Below are 23,346 nucleotides of genomic sequence, written 5' to 3'. Positions count from 1 at the left end.
TCTCTACTGATTGCATCATGCTAAATGATTTTGAAATGTATCACTATATACAGTATTTACCAAGTGCTAGGTTTTAGGTGATACACTGAATTACTGTTTTGGAGAGCCTGGACTGAAGAAGAAAACGTGTTAAATTAACATTTGAAATCAAATGCATACACATGCTCAAAGATGAAGGCTACCTGACAACAAGATTAATTTACTCCAACGCTTTTGGGAATATAATTTGATGGCAGCATTCCATTCTGAAACAGTTGTGCCAGTGCCAAGATGACTACCTTACCTTCTTTCTTGAAAAGCTTTCAGTCTTCTGCTTGAGAACCTTAAAAGTAGGAAAAGTTAAAGGAAAACCCAGTACACTTCAAAGATTTCAAGCTGGCACTGTTTGTTGACATGCGGAGATCAGCCAAAAGGGTCACTGTGACTTCAGTGTAAGACATCTGAATATCACTGTGGGAAAAAAGTGACTAGTGAGGACTTGAGGAATGTGCTCACCTTCATGTTAAAAGCTGTAACAGAGAGGTCAATTTCCCTTCTCAAACTTCGAATGGCTTCTGTTTGAAGAGCTAATTTGCCAGATAAACTCAGCAAGCCAGTGTTTAAAAAATAACTCCCAATTTATTATCCCTTTCTTAGCAGCTTAGAAAAATCCACACAACCTTGTGTGATACTTGAATTTGTAATAATTAATTTGTAATAAATACATATTAAATAAGCATATTATCAGAAATATATATAAAATTGAGGTGAAAAGTACTTCAAATATTTTATAGATGAATTTGGACTTGTTGTAGAGGTTTTTCAAAAATATCTTTAGTTTTGTGTTTATTTTGGTTTATATTAAAATTTTCAAAAGTTCTTAAATAAAATACATAAAATATTTGTAGAAGAACACCCTTTTGAATTTTTAAACAGATCTGCATCCTTTCAATGGCGACTTCAGATCTGCATCTGGGTTAAGGGTATATTTTTTTCAAAAGTATTTTTACTGAAAAGAATATTTTGTAATTCAGAAAAGCTGGAATAGGTTTAACTGTTTTATTTGAAGACCTTGAAAACAACTCAGCTGAAAAAGGCTTTTGTGAGAAGGTCCTGTTTTTAGGTCATCAATGTGATTCATTAACCACTATAAACACAGTTAATGACCTAACAGAACACAACAGCTCTTCCCATCCAGTTCAGACACCTGTGTGCATTGATGTGATATAATTTGCTTCATATTGGTCTTTTCTATCTCAGAGACAATGCGCTTTTTCAGTGAAGGTGTAATGGAAAGTTACTGAGAAAAGTGTTTTATCCTAAAAATGTTGTTTACGGACAGAGCTGTGCTGCAGAAGCAGCTGGATACTGGACAACTCGTCAAGGGCACGGGATGTTTTAATCATGTTTATCTCTGCTGCTTGAAAAAGGGAGCATGAGAAACCATTTGAATAACTGCTCTTCTTTGCTTAAAGCAGAAACCTAGAAGGAATGGAAAATCACTGCTTCACCTGTCCTTGAAGTGTTGCATCAGCTTAAAAAAGATCTAAAACAAGGGGCTCTCCTTGCTTGCTTTTGAATCAGCCTTTACTTCTCTGCACAGACAGTGATCACTTTTTCCCATATTGCAATATGAATAAAAACCTTACTGAGTGAATGAGAACACCTCTCCTGGCTCTTCTTTGATAAAATTCCACGACAAAGGCAAAGGTCTTATTTATATTTAGCTATCTATTTTATCATACGAACAACTCACTGCATCACACATTAATTAGGCAGAACTTTTATAAATAATCCCACATCTTTTATGAGTATTGAGCTGCACTGGGCTTCCTGGCTATTTCCATGTGTCATTCTAACTTATCAGTTTACTCCATGCTGGAAAAAGAAGAAAGAAAACACAACTTCTGACACCCAAAGAAGGCTCCACAGCCCAAACGTTGTGTTTTCTTTCTTCTCTTTTCAGCATGGAGTAAACCTATTACTTGTTCCTTTGCAGCCTACACATGCTGACGCAGCTACCCAGCTGAACTCTTTAAACTTATCTGTTGAAAAGAAATTTGAACTTCAGGCCTTAATGTTATGAAGTAATTGGACAGCATAGGTCAGAGGGTACAAATCTGAGGGTACAGTGCTTTATAAATGGGGTTCCCGAACATGACGCCCTTAGCAAAACTCAGAAAGTCACTTTTGCAATTGAGCTCCATTTTTGTGAGGTGGAAGAGTGCTTCTGTTTTCGCTCCATATGATGTTTAAATGACTTCACTTAATTCCAAATGTTCAGTGTATACGTGGTCACACTGAAATTATTCCAGATCTTTCGAAACACATAAAACCTTCTTGACCCTGTATATAGCTTAATATAGCCACAAAATAGTAAAAGCACAAATAACAAAAGGAAATTACATTTAAAAGTTAAATGCAATATTATCTGTGGAGTGGCTGTCACACAGAAGTAGAATTCTTCCATGTCTCATTAAAAAGAACAATGGAAAACATATCAATACCAATAATCTAATTATGCATATTGTCTCCTATTCACTTTTTTGTCTCTCAATCATCAACCCTGCTTGAGTACACATTCTGATGTTTCTAAGCATGCTTTTACAACAATAGTAAAAAAGGTGTATCCTAAAGCAATTAAAAGTGCTTCCTGTTAATTAATAATAAATCCTCCTTCTGGTGTCTTGAGGCTGATCCAAAAGGACAGAGTTTTGTTCCAGAGCACCATTTTCGTTCACAGAGTACAGTGCACCTGGAACAGAGAAGACGGACAATGGGTACGTCGTAGTTTCAATTTTACTAAATGTTAGTTCTTTTCCCGAGACTGTGCGCATATTTTGTCTTATTTGTTTTGAGCGTGTGTAATAGATTCGGACCAGGAATAGTTTTATAGTGTTATACCACAGTGTAGATTTTTTTACTACAAAGTGCGTTCTTTTCATCTTGTATTTTGCGCTGTTTTTTTAATGTAAATATTTCGAGGAACAATCTTAAGTGGTGCGTTCTTTTAATGGTAAATTACTTGTCAAATGTAGTTTACGCTGGCGTTCGTTGAAAACAATCCCAAAGCCATATTTGTAGTTCACGTAGTTTAGTCTGATTATAACTTTTTTCTCTTCTTCAATGAATATGCATTTGTATCTTTTTCATGACTGTATGTCAATTTGTTTTTAAAGATTTGAAATCATTGACTTCACTTGACAATTCTGATGGTCAAGGCAAAGACAACCTTGGATTTTATCTAAATGTAAGTTACAACGAATGGATTTGTTTGGATTCATTTTGCACTTTGCAAAAATTACTGGAAACATTTTTTTTATTTCAGGAAGAAGGTCAGTCTTGTAGGGTTAAGACGTACCCTACCCAGACCTCCACATCGTTCTCAAGGTACTACAGCACAGTACAGAGTTTCTTTTTTTAAAACCTGTTAACAATGCTGCGGCATTTTAACCCAATATTATGAACAAGTTCATTCGTTTACGATACCTGAATATAACATTATGGATAATTCTGATATGCTGCTATAAACAAATTAAGCTAATAAGAGTTTCAAGTTGCTTCACCGTCTAGTACATATACTGTACTGCCTTTTCTTTAGACAAAAAAAATGAAACTTTTTTTTTTCACTTAAAGCTGGCATCATCGTAAATTTCTGATAGCTTAGCAAGGGGCTATCCTTCATCTGGTGCATTGTTGAATTTGTTCATCTATAGTTATGCAACACAAAATCTGTTTTTGACTTTTAACATTTCTTGTAGTGGAAACGACACCGACCACGCTGTGACTGAACTGCAGGTAAACTGAAAGTAAAAACGCTGGCACCAATTCACTCCTAGCATTTGCTAGAATTATTGTAAAAGTGTTTAATTCCCTCTACAGGGAGAAGGTCAGACTAATGGGATTAATAACGACCCTCATGACAGCTCTACTGCACAACGGTATTGGAGGTAAATACTTGTTCTCCGCACGTCTGTGTTTTTTTCGCTGTCCCATTCTGACATTAAGAGAAAACCTCTGAGATTGTATCTTTCCCTGTCCCTTTCTCGTGTTGGAAGCCTGAGTTGCTGTTTCTCTTTGAACGTGCGCAGTAAATGGGCGGACTATCATGTTTTCCGAGATACCGCTGTAGCAGAAAACAAAAATATCGTCGGAGTTAAGGAAGATGCGAGATACCGAAATTTGGTGCAGTCCGCTCCCTGCAAAACCCAGCGCTGAGCAATCATGAATAACCTGCTCTGTGTAGGTGTGTGCTATGGACACATTTAGGTTATATTGGAAACTGCAAACTGTATGAAAACGTTTTGTCAATTTGTATCTGCAACGAGGGCTGAATCATTGTTTCATCTGTTTATAGCAGTCCACACACAGACACAAACACGCAGGCAAGGGCCAATTAACATACCAGCATTTCTCTGGATTGTGGGAGGAAAGCAGAGTACACAGAGCAAACCCACACAATCACAGGGAGAACATACAGAAACGACACGGACAACACCCAGTACCTGGCCAGAGTCCCAGGACTGCAAGGCAGCAATGCTAAGTACTGCACCACTGTGCTGCCCAGGTTATTTTTTCAGAAACTTGATTTAATTCCACTGAATTCAAATGTTTACAGAGATATGCAATTTTTTTTCATGCAAGGGCTGCAATATTTTAATATGAAGATGCTTTCTTTTTTTTTTTTTAGTAAGATTTCCCAGCCATTTTCCAAAGCTAAGCGGTACTGTAAATCTCGTGGTCGACTGATAAAGAACATCATTCTGGCAGTGCTCGCTGCAGGTAATGACAATAGTCTGTCACTGTAACTTGTTTTGATGTTTTGTTCCGAGTCTCGGTTGTTAAAATCCCCTCTGCCCAGCTCATACTAACTTGGATGTACAGTACATGCTAGTTTAGAAAGCAAATGTATGCTCTGTATTTACTGGACTTGCAGTCCAACACTAAGTCTAGTGCTGGAACACCTAATATAGGAAACAAACATTTGTGCTCCATCCAGTTTCCTTTTTAACAGCTCTGTGGTTCCAATAGCTGAAAGCCCTGTAAAAGTTGCACAGTTTAACCCAAGAATAATCAGTCACTTAAAAGGAAATGTACGTTAAGATACATCTAAAACAAGACTTATAACTAACAACAAGAAAATTAGTAGACTCAAAGCAAGGTATCATTTGAGCCATCGGTCACTACACACAGAACACTCCAGTTTCTGAGGCAGCATGTCCTGTTGTACAGGGGTGTTGTTTGAGTTGTTGACCAGACTGAAGTAGAAAAACACTTATATATATTATTGATGGAAAATATATATATAATTTATCTGTATTCAACACTACAGTGTTGGTTCAGGTGCATTGTGTAATATGTCGGCTGTTTTAACATATCTTAAGCAGCTCCAACAATTACAGCTACACATCAAAGGACAAGACTTGGGACAGGACTTAGCAGGTCAACTCATGTTACATATCAAAGGACAGCTACACATCAAAGGATAGGACTTGAGACAGGACCAACCGGTCAACTCATGCTACATATTAAAGGGCAAGACGAATACACATGAAGTGGTGAAACAAAACATCTTCCTGAGATCATACTGTGTATAAGAGCTGGGAAACCCTTGTGGTTTGTCTGTCCTGCAGGGCAGACCCAACGCACGTTGATGTCAGTATTAAGCTCAATAAAACAACTGAATCCACGAAAGACTGTGTCCTGCTCCTTGGATGAACAATTTCCCACAACACAGACAATATCTGGTGACTGTGCACTCTTGCACACTGACCTTCTCTGCTTTTTGTTTTGTCAGGTTACTTGGCGTATTTCATTGCAGCCTGTGTGCTGAATTTTCATCGAGCTATAGCTCTTGTGGTTCTCACAGGCCTGGTTGTGTTCTTCAGTCTCTATGACCTAGTGAAGAAGAAGTGGGGGAAACAAATATGCAAGTGCTTTAAGCCTGTTGGGCAGTGTTTCAGGAACAACCTGAGGTGGATGAGATGGTGAGCTGAACACTTGTGCTCGTCTGTTCATTACCGGCTTTGGGATCCATCTGTCTAATGTTCCCCATTACTTTTCAGAAGCCTTGAAGAAGTGCAAAGCCAAAGCAGAGATAACAGGGGATGGAAACAATGTTGTCATCGCAACAAGTCTGATTCATTTCAAATTGCAGACTCTTGCAAATTCTGGTGCCGCACAAACATGATAATGCATGTTTTTAATGTTGTCGGAATTCCGAGTTAGTTCAGCCTCATGTACTTCTATTCTGAGTCTGGGATGCAGTGCAATGATGCGTTTTGGATTAATCGTCTGTGCATGGGTATGCCAACTATTTGGGTAAAAAACTTGTTGATCGCCTGATTCACCTTAGTCAGCTTCTTTTCTGCAGGGCAGTGTGCTCAGTGAGGAATGTATAAACTCAAAGTATCAACAAGAACACCTTTTTTCGATTCCAAAAACCAGGAGCCTGATTTTTAAAGAGCATGTCAGAATACTGTAGTTCTGAGTTTATATACACAATTTCTCATGCTTGTACCATTGCCTACTGTATATCCCTATGAGTCTTTTACAGCTGCTTTGGGAGTGAGAACATGAGCACACAAAGAAAAGATGATTTGCTCGCAAAAAAAACTACATCCAATAGTTAGTTGTCATCTTTGAATTTTACAGGGTATTCATAGTGATTGTTCTGGGTCTGCTGGTGGCCTGGCTTGTTGTGGACACATCAAAAAGACCAGAGCAGCTGATATCTTTTGCGGGAGTCTGCATGTTCATATTGCTGCTCTACATCTTCTCAAAACACCCCAAAAAAGTAAGTTTTATGTTGTTTTTTAGCTCTGGGTGAAATGGCTACTTCATGGGAAGTGACTTAGAGTAGCAGCCTACCAGAGTGAATTTCAGACCCACTGCTTTAGTTAAAGCTTGTACACTTTTCCAGGAACGTGAGGTCATAGTCCAAGAACTTTCCCATTGTAGGTCTGTGTAGTTTGTGATCTGTCAAACTTAACCCCGTGTTTAACCTTTGGATGTCTTGCAGTGTTTTTCCTTCTCTATCACACTTTGCTCTTAATATTTAATTGAAGCAGAACAGCTGATTTCTGATTACTGCAAACTGTATTCCAAACTGGGTTAATCAGATCTTGCGAAAGACCAGTTCATTTTACTTAAAGATTTTGACGTCTTTAAGTAATGTTTGCAAGCCTTCTAGGTACTGGCTTCCTTCTGAATATTACCCAGTCTTGTCCTTAGGGTCTTGTGTCTGTGTATCTTTCTCAGTCATAGCTTACAACAGTCTTGTTCGAAATAAATATCATCTGTAACCTGCAAGCTGGCTTTTGCATTAAGCTCACTATTCAACGTCTTCAAAAACATGGGGAAAGAAAGCGTACAAACAATCAGTGAAGCCTCAACAATTTCAGTCTTTATTTCTTCTCTTTCACTAAAAGATCCTCTGACAAGTGAAAGGTTTCTGTGCATTTCTTACCTGAGTACTTGTGCAGCAGTCTAAATCTGGAATATTACGAGTCTGTTGCAGATTTTCTCAGCACTCTCATGTTTTGGCTGTCCCACAGGTATCATGGCGAGCCCTTTTCTGGGGGCTAGGTATGGAATTTGCTCTTGGCCTCTTCATAATCAGGACCAATCCAGGATTTGTGGCCTTTGATTGGCTTGGAAAACAAGTACAGGTATACTACCCAGTTATGACCACATTGACACAAATACATAGCAAGCTAGGGGTCGTTGTTCATCATAATTTCTAATATTAGCAGCAAGTCCTAGCCAAATGAAGTCATACTGCAAGATGCTGTGTGCAGCACTGCACAGTAAATAAGACCTAATGTCTACCAATGCATGTCATAAAAGTGCAAGTGGTTTGATGTTCTTTTTTAGTGTTTTGCTTTGAAAACAACAAAGGAAGAAATACCATATTGTCAAACACGCTTTTTTCATTTCTTTTAGATATTCCTGAACTACACAACAGCTGGGTCAGGATTTGTTTTTGGAGATGCCCTAATAAACCAAGCCTTTGCGTTTCAGGTCAGTAGTTTGATTTTTTCAAATAACAAATTCCAAGGTATTGTACTACCCTGGAATACTCATAGTCACAAATCATGGCAGAGTTCATAAACCTGCTTATTGTAAGGAGCTCTTTTGAAAATAGCCCATTTAATAAGAGGTGGTTACAGATGTGTACCTTGACAAATCCCCTTCAATGTGAGGTTTCTGTCATGTTTTGCGTGAATTTCTTATTGTCTAACAGGCATTGCCTATAGTGGTTTTCTTCAGCTGTGTGATGTCTGTGCTGTACTACCTTGGATTGATGCAGTGGCTGATTGTGAAGGTAAAACATTGCTGTTGTTTGTCTGCTTCAGATCTGTATCACTATTTACAAGCAAATACTAAAGGCCTGGCTCTCCACTGATTACAGAAAAATATTTGAACTTGTTCACACAGATCGCATGGATAATGCAAAAAACAATGGGGACTTCAGCCACAGAGTCTCTTAGTGTTGCAGGAAACATATTTGTGGGACAGGTAAGGCTTTACATCACTGGAAATCCTCTAGTTGAATAGATGGGTACAATGCACATTCACAAACATGCAGGATAACAGATTGCATCAGTTCATTGCTTATGAAAAAATATACATTTGCATTTTCCAAAGCTATTAAACAATTTCATGTATAGTGATGTTGAAAACAGATCAGACAGTTGTGGTTTTTGTTTTCTGTCAGACTATAACCTGTCTACATATCAAGTCATATTTGTTTTAATAGTAGAGGCTCATTGAAGGTTTGATGTATGACAGATATCTGTCATACCCTTAGGTGCAATCTTCAACTGCAACGTATGAATGTTCTTGATCTTCCCTGTATTTAAACTCCACTAGAGGTTTACAGTTTAGGCAGGGAAAAATTAAAAAACAACAGCATTTGTTGTAGCCTTTCATTCCTCTCACTATATTTTGAACACTTAACAAAAAAGTATTTCAAAACATCATCCCTGGTGCTCACATTTTGCTCACATTTTATTTTCCCCTGCCTACACACGCAAAAAACAATGGGGTATAAAGGTTGCCAAAATCAACAGGAAGTAATCGTGTTAATTCTTGACTCCTTGCCTACATTAAGACCGAGGCGCCCCTCTTGATCCGGCCATACTTACCCGAAATGACCAAATCTGAGATCCATGCTGTGATGACTGGAGGTTTTGCTACCATTGCGGGCAGCGTACTGGGAGCCTACATCTCCTTTGGAGTGAGTGTCCTGACGGATATGTTGTCGTAGCCGAGCTTACGCACTATAAAGGCCAAATGTGACCGTCGTTTCTTCACCTCCTAGATTGACGCCTCCGCCCTGATTGCTGCGTCTGTGATGGCAGCACCGTGCGCCCTGGCTCTAGCCAAGCTGTCCTACCCAGAAACTGAGGCATCCAAGTTCAAGAGCGAGAAAGAAATCAAAATAGACGTTGGGTAAGGCTCTTCAGCTCCGGGAGGCCTCTGGCTTGACAGCGCAGCGCTATCGTTAAAAGAAAATGCTAGCCAAACCCAAATGGATCGTTGTTCGAATTCCCTGAAGTAGGCTACCAGCTTGGCATCACGCAGGCTGGGATCTCTTTCTGGAAGTCATCTCTGTCTGTGGGGTCGTTTTAGTAGCCGTTTTAATTTTTGACTTGCATCATTCATTAGTTTTGTTGTGCCCAGTCCACTGTATTTTCTCATGTCTCAGGTTGCAGCAATTGTATAAACCCCCCGCTCTGCACACAGAGTGAATGAGTACAGTTTCGGCACCACTTGCTTTCAACACATCCCAAAGGCAAGACTGTCTTGTGCAGGAGGATCAGAGCTAATTGGAGGACAGGTTGCAAGAGTCGCTGTGTCGCGGAGAGCTGGGACAGGGCTGTCAGACTAATCCCACCCCACCCTCTTAGAGAATCCCGGTCACAGTGAGCTAGTGACATGACCCTGGATCAGTCTTTGTTCTCCTCCCAGCCACTCGCAGTGACATTCAGGCACCGATCAGAACTTGAGCTCTCTGTGTTGATGCATATAGGCAGTCTGGACAACTTGCCAAGTTAGAAACAAAACAATTATTTCGAAAACGTGGATCTGTTTATTCAATTTCAGAGATGAGAAGAACATTTTGGAGGCCGCCAGCAGTGGAGCTTCAGCCTCTGTTAGTCTCGTAGCCAATATTGCTGCCAACTTGATAGCTTTCCTGGCCCTGCTGGAGTTTATGAATGCAGCTCTGAGGTGGCTGGGAGGGATGGTCAATTACCCTAAACTCACCTTCCAGGTATATCTGAACTGGCGGCACATCATCTGATAGCCTGAACGTTGCACACCATGTTCACAGGATCACAAATCCAGTATACAATTGCCGACTTAGCTATTGAGAGCTGCATCTGAAGTATTCATTTTGTGTGCTCTAAATAATGTTACCGTATTAATCTAACTGTTATTGTAACTTCATACTCAATTATAACCCTTATAGCTTTATTGAACCCGTATTCATCATAGCCAGTGACAGTTGACATGTTCCAGGTCAGTACTTAAATCTTTCACACTACATAGGTCTGCTAAGATGAAGTAACTATCCATAACTTTTTTTAAACCATTAATGTGTCTTCATGACCACTAGTTTTGAAAGCTTTATATCTGGCTGGTCAAATAAGAGATCTTCCAGACCTTTTCAAGTCTTTGGTAGAACCATCTCCTTTACAGTGTCATTTTTCTCTGTGGCTAAGGATCTGTACCTGTGGCTGGAAGGTTGCCGGTTCGTATCCTGCGGCTGGCAGAAGAATCCTACTCCATTGGGCCCCTGAGCAAGGCCCTTAACCCCAACTGCTCCAAGGGAGCCATATAAATGGCTGACCCTGCGCTCTGACCCCCAGCTTCTCTCCCTGTCTGTGTGTCTCATGGAGAGCAAGCTGGGGTATGCGAAAAAAGACAAAATTGCTAATACAAGAAATTGTATATGGCCAATAAAGTGATCTTATCTTATCTTAACTCATCCTCATCTTGTTAAAACAAAAGAGGGTGGCTGTGCCAAAGCTGAATCATAAAACCGATTGGAAGGTGTGGAGCTCTGGACAGAGCAGTTGTAAAGAGTGCGTCTTGAGTCAGAAATGTGTCTTTCTGCTCCACAGCTCATATGTTCATACATCTTCATGCCAGTGGCCTTCATGATGGGCATACCCTACGAGGACTCCTTCATAGCTGCGGAGCTCATTGGCACCAAGCTCTTCCTGAATGAGTTTGTGGCTTATGAGAAGCTGTCTGTCCTGAAGAAAAACAGGCTTAATGATCTTGACAAGTGTATCAATGGAGAGCTGCAGTGTATCTCAGTAAGAGTTGTGTTTAATTTACTAACTAATGTTGAAAACCTGTCATACAGCCTGTTAATCAAGGCATAAAAAGAAGCCCTGTGTGCATGCATGTATTTTAAATCCTGTAGAACATTAGGAGAAAACATAACTGATGAAATATTAATGAGGATCAGGTCACAACTTTGTATATTACACATGACTTGGCTCTTTTGAGCATCTCATACTAAATATTTAAATACTGCATACTGATATTGCAGAGTTAAATTAAAATTTTAATATTGACCAGGAAAGGCAATATATGTCAGAAACTCTGGGAAGGACTAATCTGAATGTGCTTTCTCACAGGTCCGAGCAGAAACCATCTGTACTTATGCTCTCTGTGGGTTTGCTAACTTCAGCTCGCTTGGAATCATGATTGGAGGACTGTGTAGGTGAACAGGTTTTGAACAGAGGAATTTGTCATCCATGCCATCATCCCTGAAATGCTAAACAATTTGTGATTCAATTGCTTTGTTGCCTGCATCGTCTCATTTCCGTTCTTTGTACGCAATTGCCATTTGCTTCAGAATTAACAGAGGTGTCTTTTTCGAAAGCTTAATGATGCTTTTCTGCTTTTCTTGTCCCCTGCCTCCTCATGATGGAAGCTTCTATAAGCCCTACCAGAAAGAGTGACATCGCAGAAGGTGTTCTCAGAGCCCTGTTCACAGGAACCTGTGTGTCTCTGGTTAACGCTTGCATTGCAGGTAAGGCTGGGCATCCCATAATTCCCAGAGTGCAGTCTTGATGTGTGTTAGAGAGGCAGAGGCAATGAAATACCTGTCCTTCAGGGACACACTGGTAAGCAGGTACTCAGAGGTACTCAGAAGTACATTCCCTCTGACAATGGACGTTATTCCAGTCATGCTCAGATAAAAGGTGAGGCCTTGGAAGATATTCTGGTTTAAGACTGGGAAGAAGAAGGCTGTCGTGAGAAAGTGTGTACGAGTGAAAAGTGTGTTAAAGAGGAATTAAAGGATTGTCTGGAACCATCTGACTTTGCACCTTCTGCTGATGTAGGTGATGAATATAAATTCAATTGGAATGCCATTATAGGAACCAAAACATTAACTGTATTTCTGTGGTCTTCCTGCGTAAAGGGTGAATAAAATTTGAGACCTAAGGACCTAGTGATAACTGAATATTGAGCATCTCCATGTCTTGACTGTATTTAAACAGGTGCTACAGCTTTAGCTAAAGATTTTTTTATCATTTTTTAAAATTTAATCATACAGTATGCCAGCGCTCGGGACAGACATTATATTCTTAAAGCTGAAAATATATTACATTTTGTTTTAAACACCCCTCTGGCACGAACTGCAAACAGAACATTTCATGTAGGCAGAAAGGCTGCCTTGTGTCTGTATCAAGGATCCAACTAGGACATTTTGAAATTGCCTCAATCTGTTTAACTTTGTTTTTTTCAGTTGCATAATAACAGTTCTCTTCTCTTGCTTGCAGGGGTTTTGTTTGTTCCACCAAGTGACTGTATTCGTGTTTTTCAAAACTCCACCTTCAGCAGCACGACCCCAGACCTCGATTCCTGCTGTTTGGATCTTTTTCAAAGGTGAGATGGGGAATAACTTCCTTGTGTGTTGGGTGGCGTTTTACTGTTCAAGCACTTAATCCACTGAGGTAACAAGTTAAAAAGGGCAGCAAACCTTCTTGAAACAAGGAAATCATTGCTTTATTGTAACACTTTAAACTATTGGCCACAGGTTCCAGATGAATTCAAATTTAAATGAGCCGAACTAGCACCTGGCCATCTCTAGCTCTTCCTCTGTTCACGGAAGGCGTTTGGTAACACATGATGTAGGAGCTTTACATGAACAGTTCACATTGAGGGAACACCATAATAGAATATAGTTCAGGTGGGGAGCTGCGTCAACACGCGTAGGCTGCAAAGGAACAAGTAATGGGTTTATTCCAGGCTAAAAAGAGAAGAAAGAAAACACAACATTTCGGCCGTGGAGCCTTCTTCTCACTTTCACTCTCACACCTGAAGAAACGTTGCATTTTCTTTCTTCTCTTTTCAGCTGGAATAAACCCATTACTTGCTCCATAATAGAATGTAGCTGACTTCAGTTACATGCATGGTGAATGTAAGAAATCCTGGTTTATATCGTGTATAACTACTGTGGAATTACTGACACATTCTGAAGTGAAGCTGGAGTATCCAGCTGCTTTCACAGTCACCTGCTGTTTATACTGTACGTGGGTGTCTAAGCTCTGAAACCTATGTTCTATTGCAGCACCTCCTGGATCAACGGCACTGCAGGCTTTGACGAGGCGTGGAATGGAGTGCAGAATGCTGCTCAGTATTTACTCAATTGCTGTAACCTCTATAACAGCACTGCTTGTACTGCCCTGTAAATGTTTCCTCTGTCGCCTGCGTGCGACCCCCTGTGGTTACCATTTTACTCTCCCTTTAAGATGGTGAAACAAAACTGCCACCCCCCTCTCCATCTGCACAGTGTTGGAAAGACACTTTTCCATGTGGAACTCGCAGCAACCAGCAGGCTGCCCCAGAAGCACTGGGATCAAGGCAGGACTGAACACATTTGCCTGTCCATTTGGATCGATATAGAGATCCTGTTTTCCAATATACGTTGTTGTCAGAGTTTCCACACATCCACGCACTCGCCGCCACATTCCAAAGCACTCTTGTCACTCCAATTAATCTATTAACCAACCACCCTCCCCCTCTGTCCTGCTTAAACCTTTCCACCACACCTCTCGATGCTCACTATTGAGTTCTACTCACCTGAGCCACCCCTTTCGCCGCCTGCTTGTCTTGCTACCTTTATTGGATAATGAATACGGCCTTCCTCTGACTACGGACCTGCCTCGTGAATCAGACTTGGAGATCTCTCCAGAATCCTGGTTAACGAATACTGCCTTCCTCTGACTACGGACCTGCCTCGCCAATCGGACTTGGTTTCCAGACTCAGCCCTCTGGATAACGGATCTCGGCCCTCCTTCCTGACCACAGTGTTGTTTTACGATTTGGACTTGGGTGCTGGATCACGCACTCTCTCACTCCTGCTCCGCACAGGGTCCTAAACTACACATAATGACAGTTCTGGGATTTACCAATAATATTCTCAACTCTTCACCTTTTGCATTTTGTTTTAAATGCACTTTATTTATAAAAGCTTGAATGAAATTAAAAAGTATTTTTTAAAACCTTTTATTTAAAAAATTTCCAGCTGTGCTGAAATTCAGTTCAATTTGTTTTTATTTGGTATAGTGCCCTTGTCATAGAAGGACTTTGCATTTTACAATGGTCAATTAGTATATTATAAAAGGAGTAATACACAGAACAAATGCATTAGCATTTGGTATTTAACAGGACAAAACAAAACAAAAGAGGTTCAGTTTCTCAGACAAATTGAGAGCAACTGGTCGAGAGATTTAGTTTTTATTTTCTTTTGCAGTACTGGTCATATCATTCATAATGCATTTTGTGTGCTACATGATCAGCCTTCCCTTTCTGAAAATGCACATTTCATTGTTGAAATTAAATTATTGCTTTTCTTAAGTTTGTTTAAAGGTTCTAGTATACATATTCCTGTACTAATTAAATTGTTTTTCATTAACGGTGTTTCCCTCCCTGTGTTATCAAACTGCATGTGAATCTGTCACAGAGTCTGTCCATAGGCTATGAAAAGAGGGAGTGTTGTGTAGACAGAGTCACGTTGCAGAGTGAAAAATCAGTGTGTGGGCAACAGGTGTCAAAGACCATGTTGACTTTAAATTTGCATAGAATGGCCAGTTTCTTGGTGAGGGTGGTGCATTTTGTGTTTCCTTGTTCTTGAGCTCCCCTCTGATCAAAGGTCTTCCTGGTGCAGACACTGGTTAATTATTATTATTCTTATTATTCTTCTTATTATTATTAATTACCACACAGCTCAGAGGTGTCTGATCGCAAGACACTTCTAACTGCCTCTCAGGTGCTCCAGAACAGGCTAAGAATAGAAAATGCATCGTTACACCAGGTTATCAATGAGCTACCAGCAGTTAGCTCTGCTGACAAGTCATTAAAGAGACACTTCCATCCCCTCGAGAACGGGTTCTGAGACCATGCCAGGGGGCTTCGTGAACCCCATACTGGAGGACTTATGGGGGCACTGACAGGATACAATTGAGGGGTGTCATAACCGCTGCATGTGGTACATCCTTGGAGAGAAACAAGTAGTGAAACAGCAATCTAACATGGTCAGGCAGCACTGGGAGCAGCAAGGCAGCCAAGCAAGGTAAACAAGCAGGCAAACACAGTCCGGGAGCGAACTCAGGAACAAAGCAAAGATCATAGCCGGTAGTAGACACAGTAGAAAGATACCGTGGCGGAGTCAGGAGTCCAGGAAACACAAGGTTGGAAAAACAGAAACTTTAAGAAAGGCTCTGAACCAACACTACACCAGAGTGAAGAGCACAGCCAGACTACACCTTTAATAACCTGAGCCACCTGATGCGGGCATTGTCGTAAGTCCCATGTCTGATTACATACCCATTACAACTGGCATGACTGACAGGTGAGTGGAGGTGTGGCCAACTGCCGGGGCAATACTAACTCACTCCACAGCTTTCCAGCAGGGTTGAGCATGACACAGGAGACACAGACTGCAGCACTGCACTGAGGACTGGACTCAGATATTAGTTACTTTACAGAGAGCAGCGGACAAAGACCCCAGCATCATCTTCCTCCCCCGCAACCAAAGCTGGATTCGGAAAAAAAATGGGTAAGCAGAGAGGCATGACAGGATGCTTAAGACCACTGAAGGACCGCAGAGTTTAATCCCTGACTGGCTTCAGGAGATTAATGCTGCTAGACTTTTCCTTTGGGACACTGATGACGAGCAGCAGGGTGAGCTAGCATTGGCAGTCGGTTATATCACCGTCCGATCCATCTCCCGGGGCTGGTTGCCCCAGAAGTCAATTGACAGGAGATCCGGACCACCTGGAAACAATCTTAGGTCATGCCCATTTCAGATGGTTCAGAAAATACTTGGAGCTGACAGCTTGGGGCTCTGTCACAGAGTTCAGTCTCTGAGCCCCTCGAGTCCATAGTTCCCGTTTTCCTAACTTTGCCTGACTTTTGCCTGCCTTCCTGACTGCTGCTGTGATTTGTACTTCATTCCCGGGTTCCCCCTTGGCTTGCTAATTCACCCTCTTTTGTTCTGGACTTGTCCTTGCTACGAACTGCATGTTGCCGGGTTTCCTTGATTTTGACCCCTGCATTATCCTGACCGTGGCCTTTGGATTCCCCCCTCTGCTTTAGACTGTCTCGCCACTGGCTTTGACCCCGATCTCGATCCCCAGTTGTGCTTGTCCATGATCTTGGACTATGCTCATTTCCTGGTTTCTTACCCTGCTGCATCCTGCTAGCTGTGCACAATGCTGCACGTCCCCGAGTCCTAGCAGGCTTCAGCACCACTCAGTCTGCATACAGCTGCCTGCGCAGTTCCATGTGTGTGTGCGCGCTGCCCATGTACTGTAGTTTCCTGTGTGTGCTGACCATGTAGTTTCCTGTGTGTGTGCCTCTTGCCTGCACAGTTCCCTGTGTGTGTGCGCTGTCCATGTAGTTTCCTGTGTGTGTGCCTCTTGCCTGCACAGTTCCCTATGTGTGTGTGCTGACCATGTAGTTTCCTGTGTGTGTACCTCTTGCCTGCACAGTTCCCTGTGTGTGTGTGCGCTGCCCATGTAGTTTCCTGTGTGTGCTGCCCGTGTAGTTCCCTGTGTGTACTGTCTGCGTGGTTCCCCAAACTTGCATGGTGTTTAAAAATAGAAACACACATACAAATCTCGATCTTAAATTTTTTATTTGTTGCACTCTGTTGCACAGAGGAGTCATCTCTGTAAACACAAGTTTAAGCTATGACACATCAGTATGTACATTTGTAATGAATGTAATTATACAAAAGCCAGAAGGCAGAACATTATTGAACACTGTATAACAGTGTTAAGGACTATACTAAGCACAGCCCAAACACACAAAATACTGCAAACATACCACTTTACTTATTACCAAACTACAGACTTTATTCTTTGTTTAAGCCAGGGATAAAACTGATGCATTTTCTTCTGCCAAAGTCAGGTGTCATGTGTATTTCCTTCAAACACTCTTTTCAGAAGACAAATTTAGCCATGAAGCTGGAACATGACACAGCTCAGAACCATTCGCAGTGGACATGCTGAAAGATGCTACTTGGAAAGATGCTATCACAGTACAAAACAGAAATGGCAGCTTTTTAAAAAGCATTCTTATTAAAAAAAAAAACATAAATCAAAAGCCCACCCGCCACTAAAATATTGCTCTGGAAAAATGAACAGGAATTATACAAGCCTTAAAAATATGCCAAAAGGGCCTTTATCCCATACTGCGGACTGAACCCAAGCACAGGAGCCTTTAATAGTGTACAGTTCCTATTCCTTCATTTTTCAAGCAAAAATGCCACACCGGCCATCTTCATGGTGAAAGCGATAATGAAGGAAACTCAAACTAGCATGTGGCCCTGCAGATGTCGAACACACCTTGAAAAACATGAAGCGGTCAAATATGAACTCTTAATTCCTGACTCTGAACATGCTCCCAGGAATGGTGGTGTGAAGGGTCCCTGTTTGTGATAGTGTACGGTAGCTCAGGGGACTCAAGCACACATAAAACACACCAAACAGCAGTGTAAATTGAAGGCGAAGGGGCTTTCCTGGCTTAACTCACAAACCTTCACAAATACACAAAGGAAACCAAACCAAAAGACTTCTACAATGGAAATCAATCCCCGGACGACAGGTAAAGATGATGCTGCCACCACCACTTTTCTGACCAAAACCCCCTTATACAGGGAGGCTGGACTACTAACGTCCCACAGACACACACTTTCATACACAAAACCCACTAAGTAACCTCACGTGAAAATGCACACGTTCCAACAAGAGTTACACAGGGTGAAGCATTTACAATCATTGAAGTCTCTGAGGCCCTCTTGTGGCAGCCACCAGATCACTGCAGGTCACTGCAGACGTATAGGGCAATGTGCCATGATGGGTTACCTGGAAAAGACCCCAGGTGCTGTCCAGAGAGCAACCTAGCAAGGTGCACGGTTCAAAACTTCAGAAAAGGGGGCATTTAGGACATTTAAGATATTCTACTGAAAGGAGAAAAGTCGTTTGAAAAAAAAAACAATTAACCAAACAATCTGTTTAACAAAAAAGACCATTAGAAGCAAGGGGAGGTGATTTGACCCATCTAGTCCATTGGGTAGCTGAATGATTTGGTGGGACTCTTGGTGCAAAGCAGTATAACCGATTTCAGCTTCATGCAAGCTGCAGAAATCTCTGGAAGCAGAAAAGTTTTAACGGTCCATGTCAGTCTGCTGGGTTTTACTTACAATTAGGTAACATGCAGGAAATATTCAGCACCTGCCTTAAATACATGAGTCTGCATCTTAAAACATTCTGAAATGGGTCACATTACCATGTAGTGGGTCTCAGATTGCAAACCTAGTGGTGCATGTGAAGGATATACACTTGAGCTCACAATGTAATGAGCATTTACACTGTTACTTTTGGTCAGAATTATATGATGTCTATAAAATATATGCACGGATAAATACATTTATTGCATTTGATCCTGGTGCAATTTGGCACTGTGAAGGCAGTGATAGTGGACTGAATGCTGCTGGTAAATACTGATTAGGATCATTTCTTATCCTGCGGCAGTGTGACTGCTGAAAGGAATATGTCAGGACTCAACTGTTAGTAGGGACTGCTGTTCAGCATCATCATTTGCTTTATTAAAAAATGAGTAAAGAATTTTTGTCGAAACAACATGATTGAGTGTCTTAAAACTGACCTCAGAACATTTTTAGCTTGGGATTGCTTTCTAAATTTTCTAGACTTTCAATTGTTTTTCATTGTTTACAGTAAGAACAGTACTTCCTTCTCCTTGTTGAGTTCCGCAGAAACAGCATGGCAAAGTAACCACACTCAAATCATCTTCCTGCATAAACAGCATCCGTGATGCTGGCAGGAAGAGTGAACATTGATCTGGTTAAGGAGGCAGGGCAAATGCACAGAGCTGACGATGACAAGATGAGCTGGAACTTTGATCTTAACCACACAGCAGCGCAAAGGGATTTACGCAACCTGTAGAGCAGAGGGCAGTATTCTGTCCTCTGCATAAATCAGAGAGAAAAATGAACATCTTGTGCTAGCTAAGTGAGATGTCATGCCATCAGCTACCTCTGGTACAGGATGAACTGTGAGATGTGAGGTTTCATATTCATGAAAAATATTCGTATGCAGCCTGTAGCTGTACACAGCATTCCACTAAACAGAAGGGGAGGGTTTCTAAACAGTTTTCTTGCACAACATCAAGCATGCCTGCTGACCTTCGCACCCTGATCGCTGCTGTCACTTCACTTTAGAGACAGAGTTCGTGGCCTGTGTTTCCCGTGTCTCAAACTACCTTCAGACAATACTCACACAGCCTCACGTACTCAACCACACATCACCTCTACCCATCCTCAAGAGTGTCTTTCTGTTTGCACCTTTGCAAGGTTTGTAAGCTTGCGGCCTGGTATGTGTACTCCGATGGTATTGTCTGCTTCTTCAATTCCTGGACATCAGAACGACTCTACATGGGTCTTTTACAAAGGCCTGTGACTTTCGACACTCTTCTAACTAGCAGGAACTAGAGTGCTAAAAAAGTTTGCTTTTTGCAAAAGTTGTTTGCTCTAATTTTCCTGTGCATTGATTTATGTCTGTTATTTTGTCTGTTTCTAATCCCTTTGTGTGCTTCATGAAAACCTGATGAATGACCTCCTTGCTGATTTCTAAGTCACAGCCAAAGTCTTTGAACTGGGCTCTGAACATGTGACTAGTGCACACAGAGAGGTGAGCGATCTCTGATGAGATGGCCTTGTCTGTCACTATCATGGCTGGTGGAATGGGATGCCTTCTTTTACTTCAGGCAAATCTAAAAGCAAAAATACGATGAGTCTCAAGCAGACAGTTTCGTTAGATAATTCAACTGACAGTGTTAAGAATGAGCCGTTTTCCATATCTCCATTACTGCGTGCGCTTGCGTGCCTTTTTTACCTCATTCGGACAGATTTGGGAATTTCCACAGTTTTGTGCTTGACTGGTGATGTGCTGTCGCTCGTATCGGACGTTTCAGCCACCTGTGGGCCGGTCAACCCCCTCCTGCTAGTCTGAGGGCTGACAGCTCCTTTCTTCTGCAGCTGAGGGCTGGACAGCACCTTCCTGCTAGTCTGAGGGCTGACCGCTCCTTTCTTCTGCAGCTGCGGGCTGGATGTCCCTGCTCCAGCCTTGCGGTTCGTCAGAGGGCTCCGGGAGCCCTTGATTTTGCTCGGCTGCTGCTGTGTATCCGTGCCCTTGAGAGTGCGCAGAGACAGCAGGCCGCAGTAGTAATTGCACTGGTGGAGTGTGATGAACTGCTCAAGCAGACGTGGGGCACAGCTATCTGCCAGACCCTGATAGCTGCAAAACAGACGGAGAATCACCGCACGTTAACAATGTGCAAACCTGCAGATGGGTGGCTCATGTATCATACCTGAAGTTACAATTAGCAGCTTAAACACATGACCTGCATGAGAAGTATGTAAAGTCTCATTATAAGGCACACCCAGGAAGCCATTCAATATCAAATATTTAATACTCTATCTGTAAACAATTAGCTTGTGTCTGACAAAATAAAACTGAATCATTTAAAGTGGATACATTTTAAATACAATATTTGATAATACTTATACAAAATACAATGCATTATTTCCTGCAATGACATGAAGCGTCTCTCTTACTTCCTGTTACCATTTCAACATTTTTAAAACTTTCCTTTAATGACATCATTCCCTTTAATTCTACTTCTTAACTGGCATTTTGTAACACAATAAGACGAAAGTGCTGTGCTGGTCTGTACATGACTACTTTTCACACAGCAAAATCCCTTTTCTTCCTGTCCCACTACAGATGAATCCTCCACATTCATTCGATACTGCTCTTGAACAGACTTTTGTTTCTCCAAATAATTTGAATAGCGGAAAAAAAAGTGATCTTTTTTCATACTTGTTTGTGAAAACCATCACCAAACTTCTATCTGTCATTGCGATACTATGACTTACCATTTATTAACTTGTAATATAATACCCTGCTATTGTGAGAGAGTGAAAATGTATACATTAATCTCCTCAATTCCTTACTATCCTGAAAATAGTCATGGAAAAAACACCATCTTGTGTTCAAGGAATGAATGAATTCAAGAATTCTGAAAGAGAATGCTGATGTTTCCTGAGAGGTGATTTAACCCTGCATTTCACAGTGACTCAGTATAAACTCTTTCTTATGCAGTGTCATAAACCTTTGGTTCTCTCAGGGAGACTAAGGGTCTTTAGCCTTTGGTATGAAATAACAGGCATATGCTTCCATTTATAAATCATTCATCAATTCAAATTCAGATTTGTGGAAGACAACAGAACCAGATTAAATCACCCAGACAACTAAAGGTATTTAATACTGTATCAGGGTGGCACAGTGATGCAGGGGTTAGGATTGTTGCCTTGCGGCACCAAAGACCTGGTGTTCAATTCCAAACCTGGAATTGTTTGTATGGGTTTTCCTCCTGGTGCTCCAGTTTTCTCCCAAAGACTAAAAACATGCTGTTAAATTAATTGGATTCTGGAAAAAATTGGCCGTGGTGCGAGTGTGCGTGTCTGTGTCTGTCCTGTGACACACTGGTGTCCCATCTACGATGTATCCCACCTTGTGCACATTGCTTGCCAGGATAAGTCCTCCTCCCCCGCGACCCCGCATTGGAAGAGGTTTAGGAATGGATAATAATTACATATTAAGAGATTTATATGATACCTGTAACATGTCTGCCCTGAAATGATTTTGTTTCATTTTGGAACGTTGACCTGGTAAAGACCTCTTACTAAATATGAAGACATTTCACTTTATTTTTGAGCAGATGCCTCTTGCCTGCAGTCCCTTACGCTTAGTACACAACACAGACGTGAGCAATGTCCCTTCCACCAAAAAACAGTTCATTAGGAAAACATTAGAAAACATTAGGAAAAAACTAATACGAGTGTAATCTCTTTGTGCCATAAATATATACAACCCCTGAATCTTGGAGAATGGTAAGGCCTCAGATATTCATTAATAAGACAGGAGGTCTGCTGAATACATCCTATTTGAACATGCGGTTTCAACTACATTATTTTCTTTAAGAAGAAGCATTTATTATGGGACCCAAGTGCATCCAATGTTTTAACTTAGACGTTCTGTGTACAGGCACACACATACAGTTTGATATACTGCTAGATTTACTGACCCTTTTGATTTTGTAGCAATCCCAACGTTTGTAATCTTCAGACCCACTCCTGCAAAAATGAAGAAAAGGTTGTCTCATCAATTATTACAACAGACTAAGGGTTACAGTGACCCATGGAGGAATTAGCCCTGAATCTATCATTAGCAGTGAAATGAAATAATAATTATTTTTATGTAGTGACTTATACCATATGCCTGCTTGTTCAGTATTATACATTTAGCTCTGTTCACCAAAATCCTATTGTCACTTATGCAAGCTAACTGCTCTGCTGGTGTCTTCACATACCTATAGAGAGGAAGTTTGAGCTCATGACTAATCTTAGCTAATATGCTATTTGCATGTATAGTACATACATTTTCCAGCTATGATTTCTCAGCATCTGTAATGTACAGTTTCGCTGGTATCTCCTCTCACCTTCCAAGTCCGTGATCAGTAAGTTCCCGTTAGTCCACTGGTAGATCCAGTGCTGGAAAGCAGAGCATTTCTGCTCCACCTCCGAGACACTCCTCAGGATGAGACGCCCCGCCTCATCCCTCATGCAGTACTTCCCGAAGCAGCCTCTCAAATCCGCCTCCACTGTGGCGTAGGGAACAGTGTTCGCAGGCCGATAGATCAGATGCAGGGGAATAATTCTGTGACCGAATGAGAACGCAGGTGAAGGAG

The 23,346-nt window shown here is 41.3% G+C and overlaps 2 protein-coding genes across 2 annotated transcripts in view; one reads left to right on the top strand and one right to left on the bottom strand.

The window, feature by feature from the left end:
* The first annotated feature begins 2,676 nt into the window (after positions 1–2,676).
* Positions 2,677–14,897, top strand: slc28a1 (solute carrier family 28 member 1). Its single transcript, XM_015343398.2, has 20 exons — positions 2,677–2,759; positions 3,159–3,229; positions 3,308–3,369; positions 3,741–3,777; positions 3,862–3,929; positions 4,670–4,761; positions 5,777–5,966; positions 6,634–6,775; positions 7,536–7,649; positions 7,924–8,001; positions 8,225–8,305; positions 8,419–8,499; positions 9,095–9,220; positions 9,305–9,435; positions 10,090–10,258; positions 11,112–11,309; positions 11,637–11,718; positions 11,936–12,034; positions 12,789–12,894; positions 13,580–14,897. The coding sequence occupies exons 1-20, from the start codon at positions 2,756–2,758 to the stop codon at positions 13,698–13,700; spliced, it is 2,052 nt and encodes a 683-aa protein (XP_015198884.2). The 5' UTR covers positions 2,677–2,755; the 3' UTR covers positions 13,701–14,897.
* A 2,235-nt stretch (positions 14,898–17,132) lies between these two features.
* Positions 17,133–23,346, bottom strand: part of alpk3a (alpha-kinase 3a) — a 28,707-nt gene continuing 22,493 nt past the window's right edge. Inside the window, exons 13-15 of the mRNA XM_069190704.1 lie at positions 23,098–23,315; positions 22,684–22,732; positions 17,133–20,831 (exon numbers count right to left, since the gene is read on the bottom strand). Of these exons, the coding sequence (XP_069046805.1) occupies positions 20,426–20,831; positions 22,684–22,732; positions 23,098–23,315 (673 nt within the window). The 3' untranslated portion in view covers positions 17,133–20,425. The remainder of the gene's footprint in view (positions 20,832–22,683; positions 22,733–23,097; positions 23,316–23,346) is intronic.

The sequence above is a fragment of the Lepisosteus oculatus genome, chromosome 5 (genome assembly GCF_040954835.1).
Source record: "Lepisosteus oculatus isolate fLepOcu1 chromosome 5, fLepOcu1.hap2, whole genome shotgun sequence".
NCBI classification, from domain to species: Eukaryota; Metazoa; Chordata; class Actinopteri; order Semionotiformes; family Lepisosteidae; genus Lepisosteus; species Lepisosteus oculatus.
This window is presented reverse-complemented; position numbering and strand designations above follow the sequence as displayed.

Bases quoted from the DNA above. Each gene is read 5' to 3' on its own strand.
- slc28a1 (XM_015343398.2), top strand. The intron at 9,221-9,304 runs GTGAGTGTCCTG...TTCACCTCCTAG, and splicing joins GAGCCTACATCTCCTTTGGA to ATTGACGCCTCCGCCCTGAT. The intron at 11,719-11,935 runs GTAGGTGAACAG...TCATGATGGAAG, and splicing joins AATCATGATTGGAGGACTGT to CTTCTATAAGCCCTACCAGA.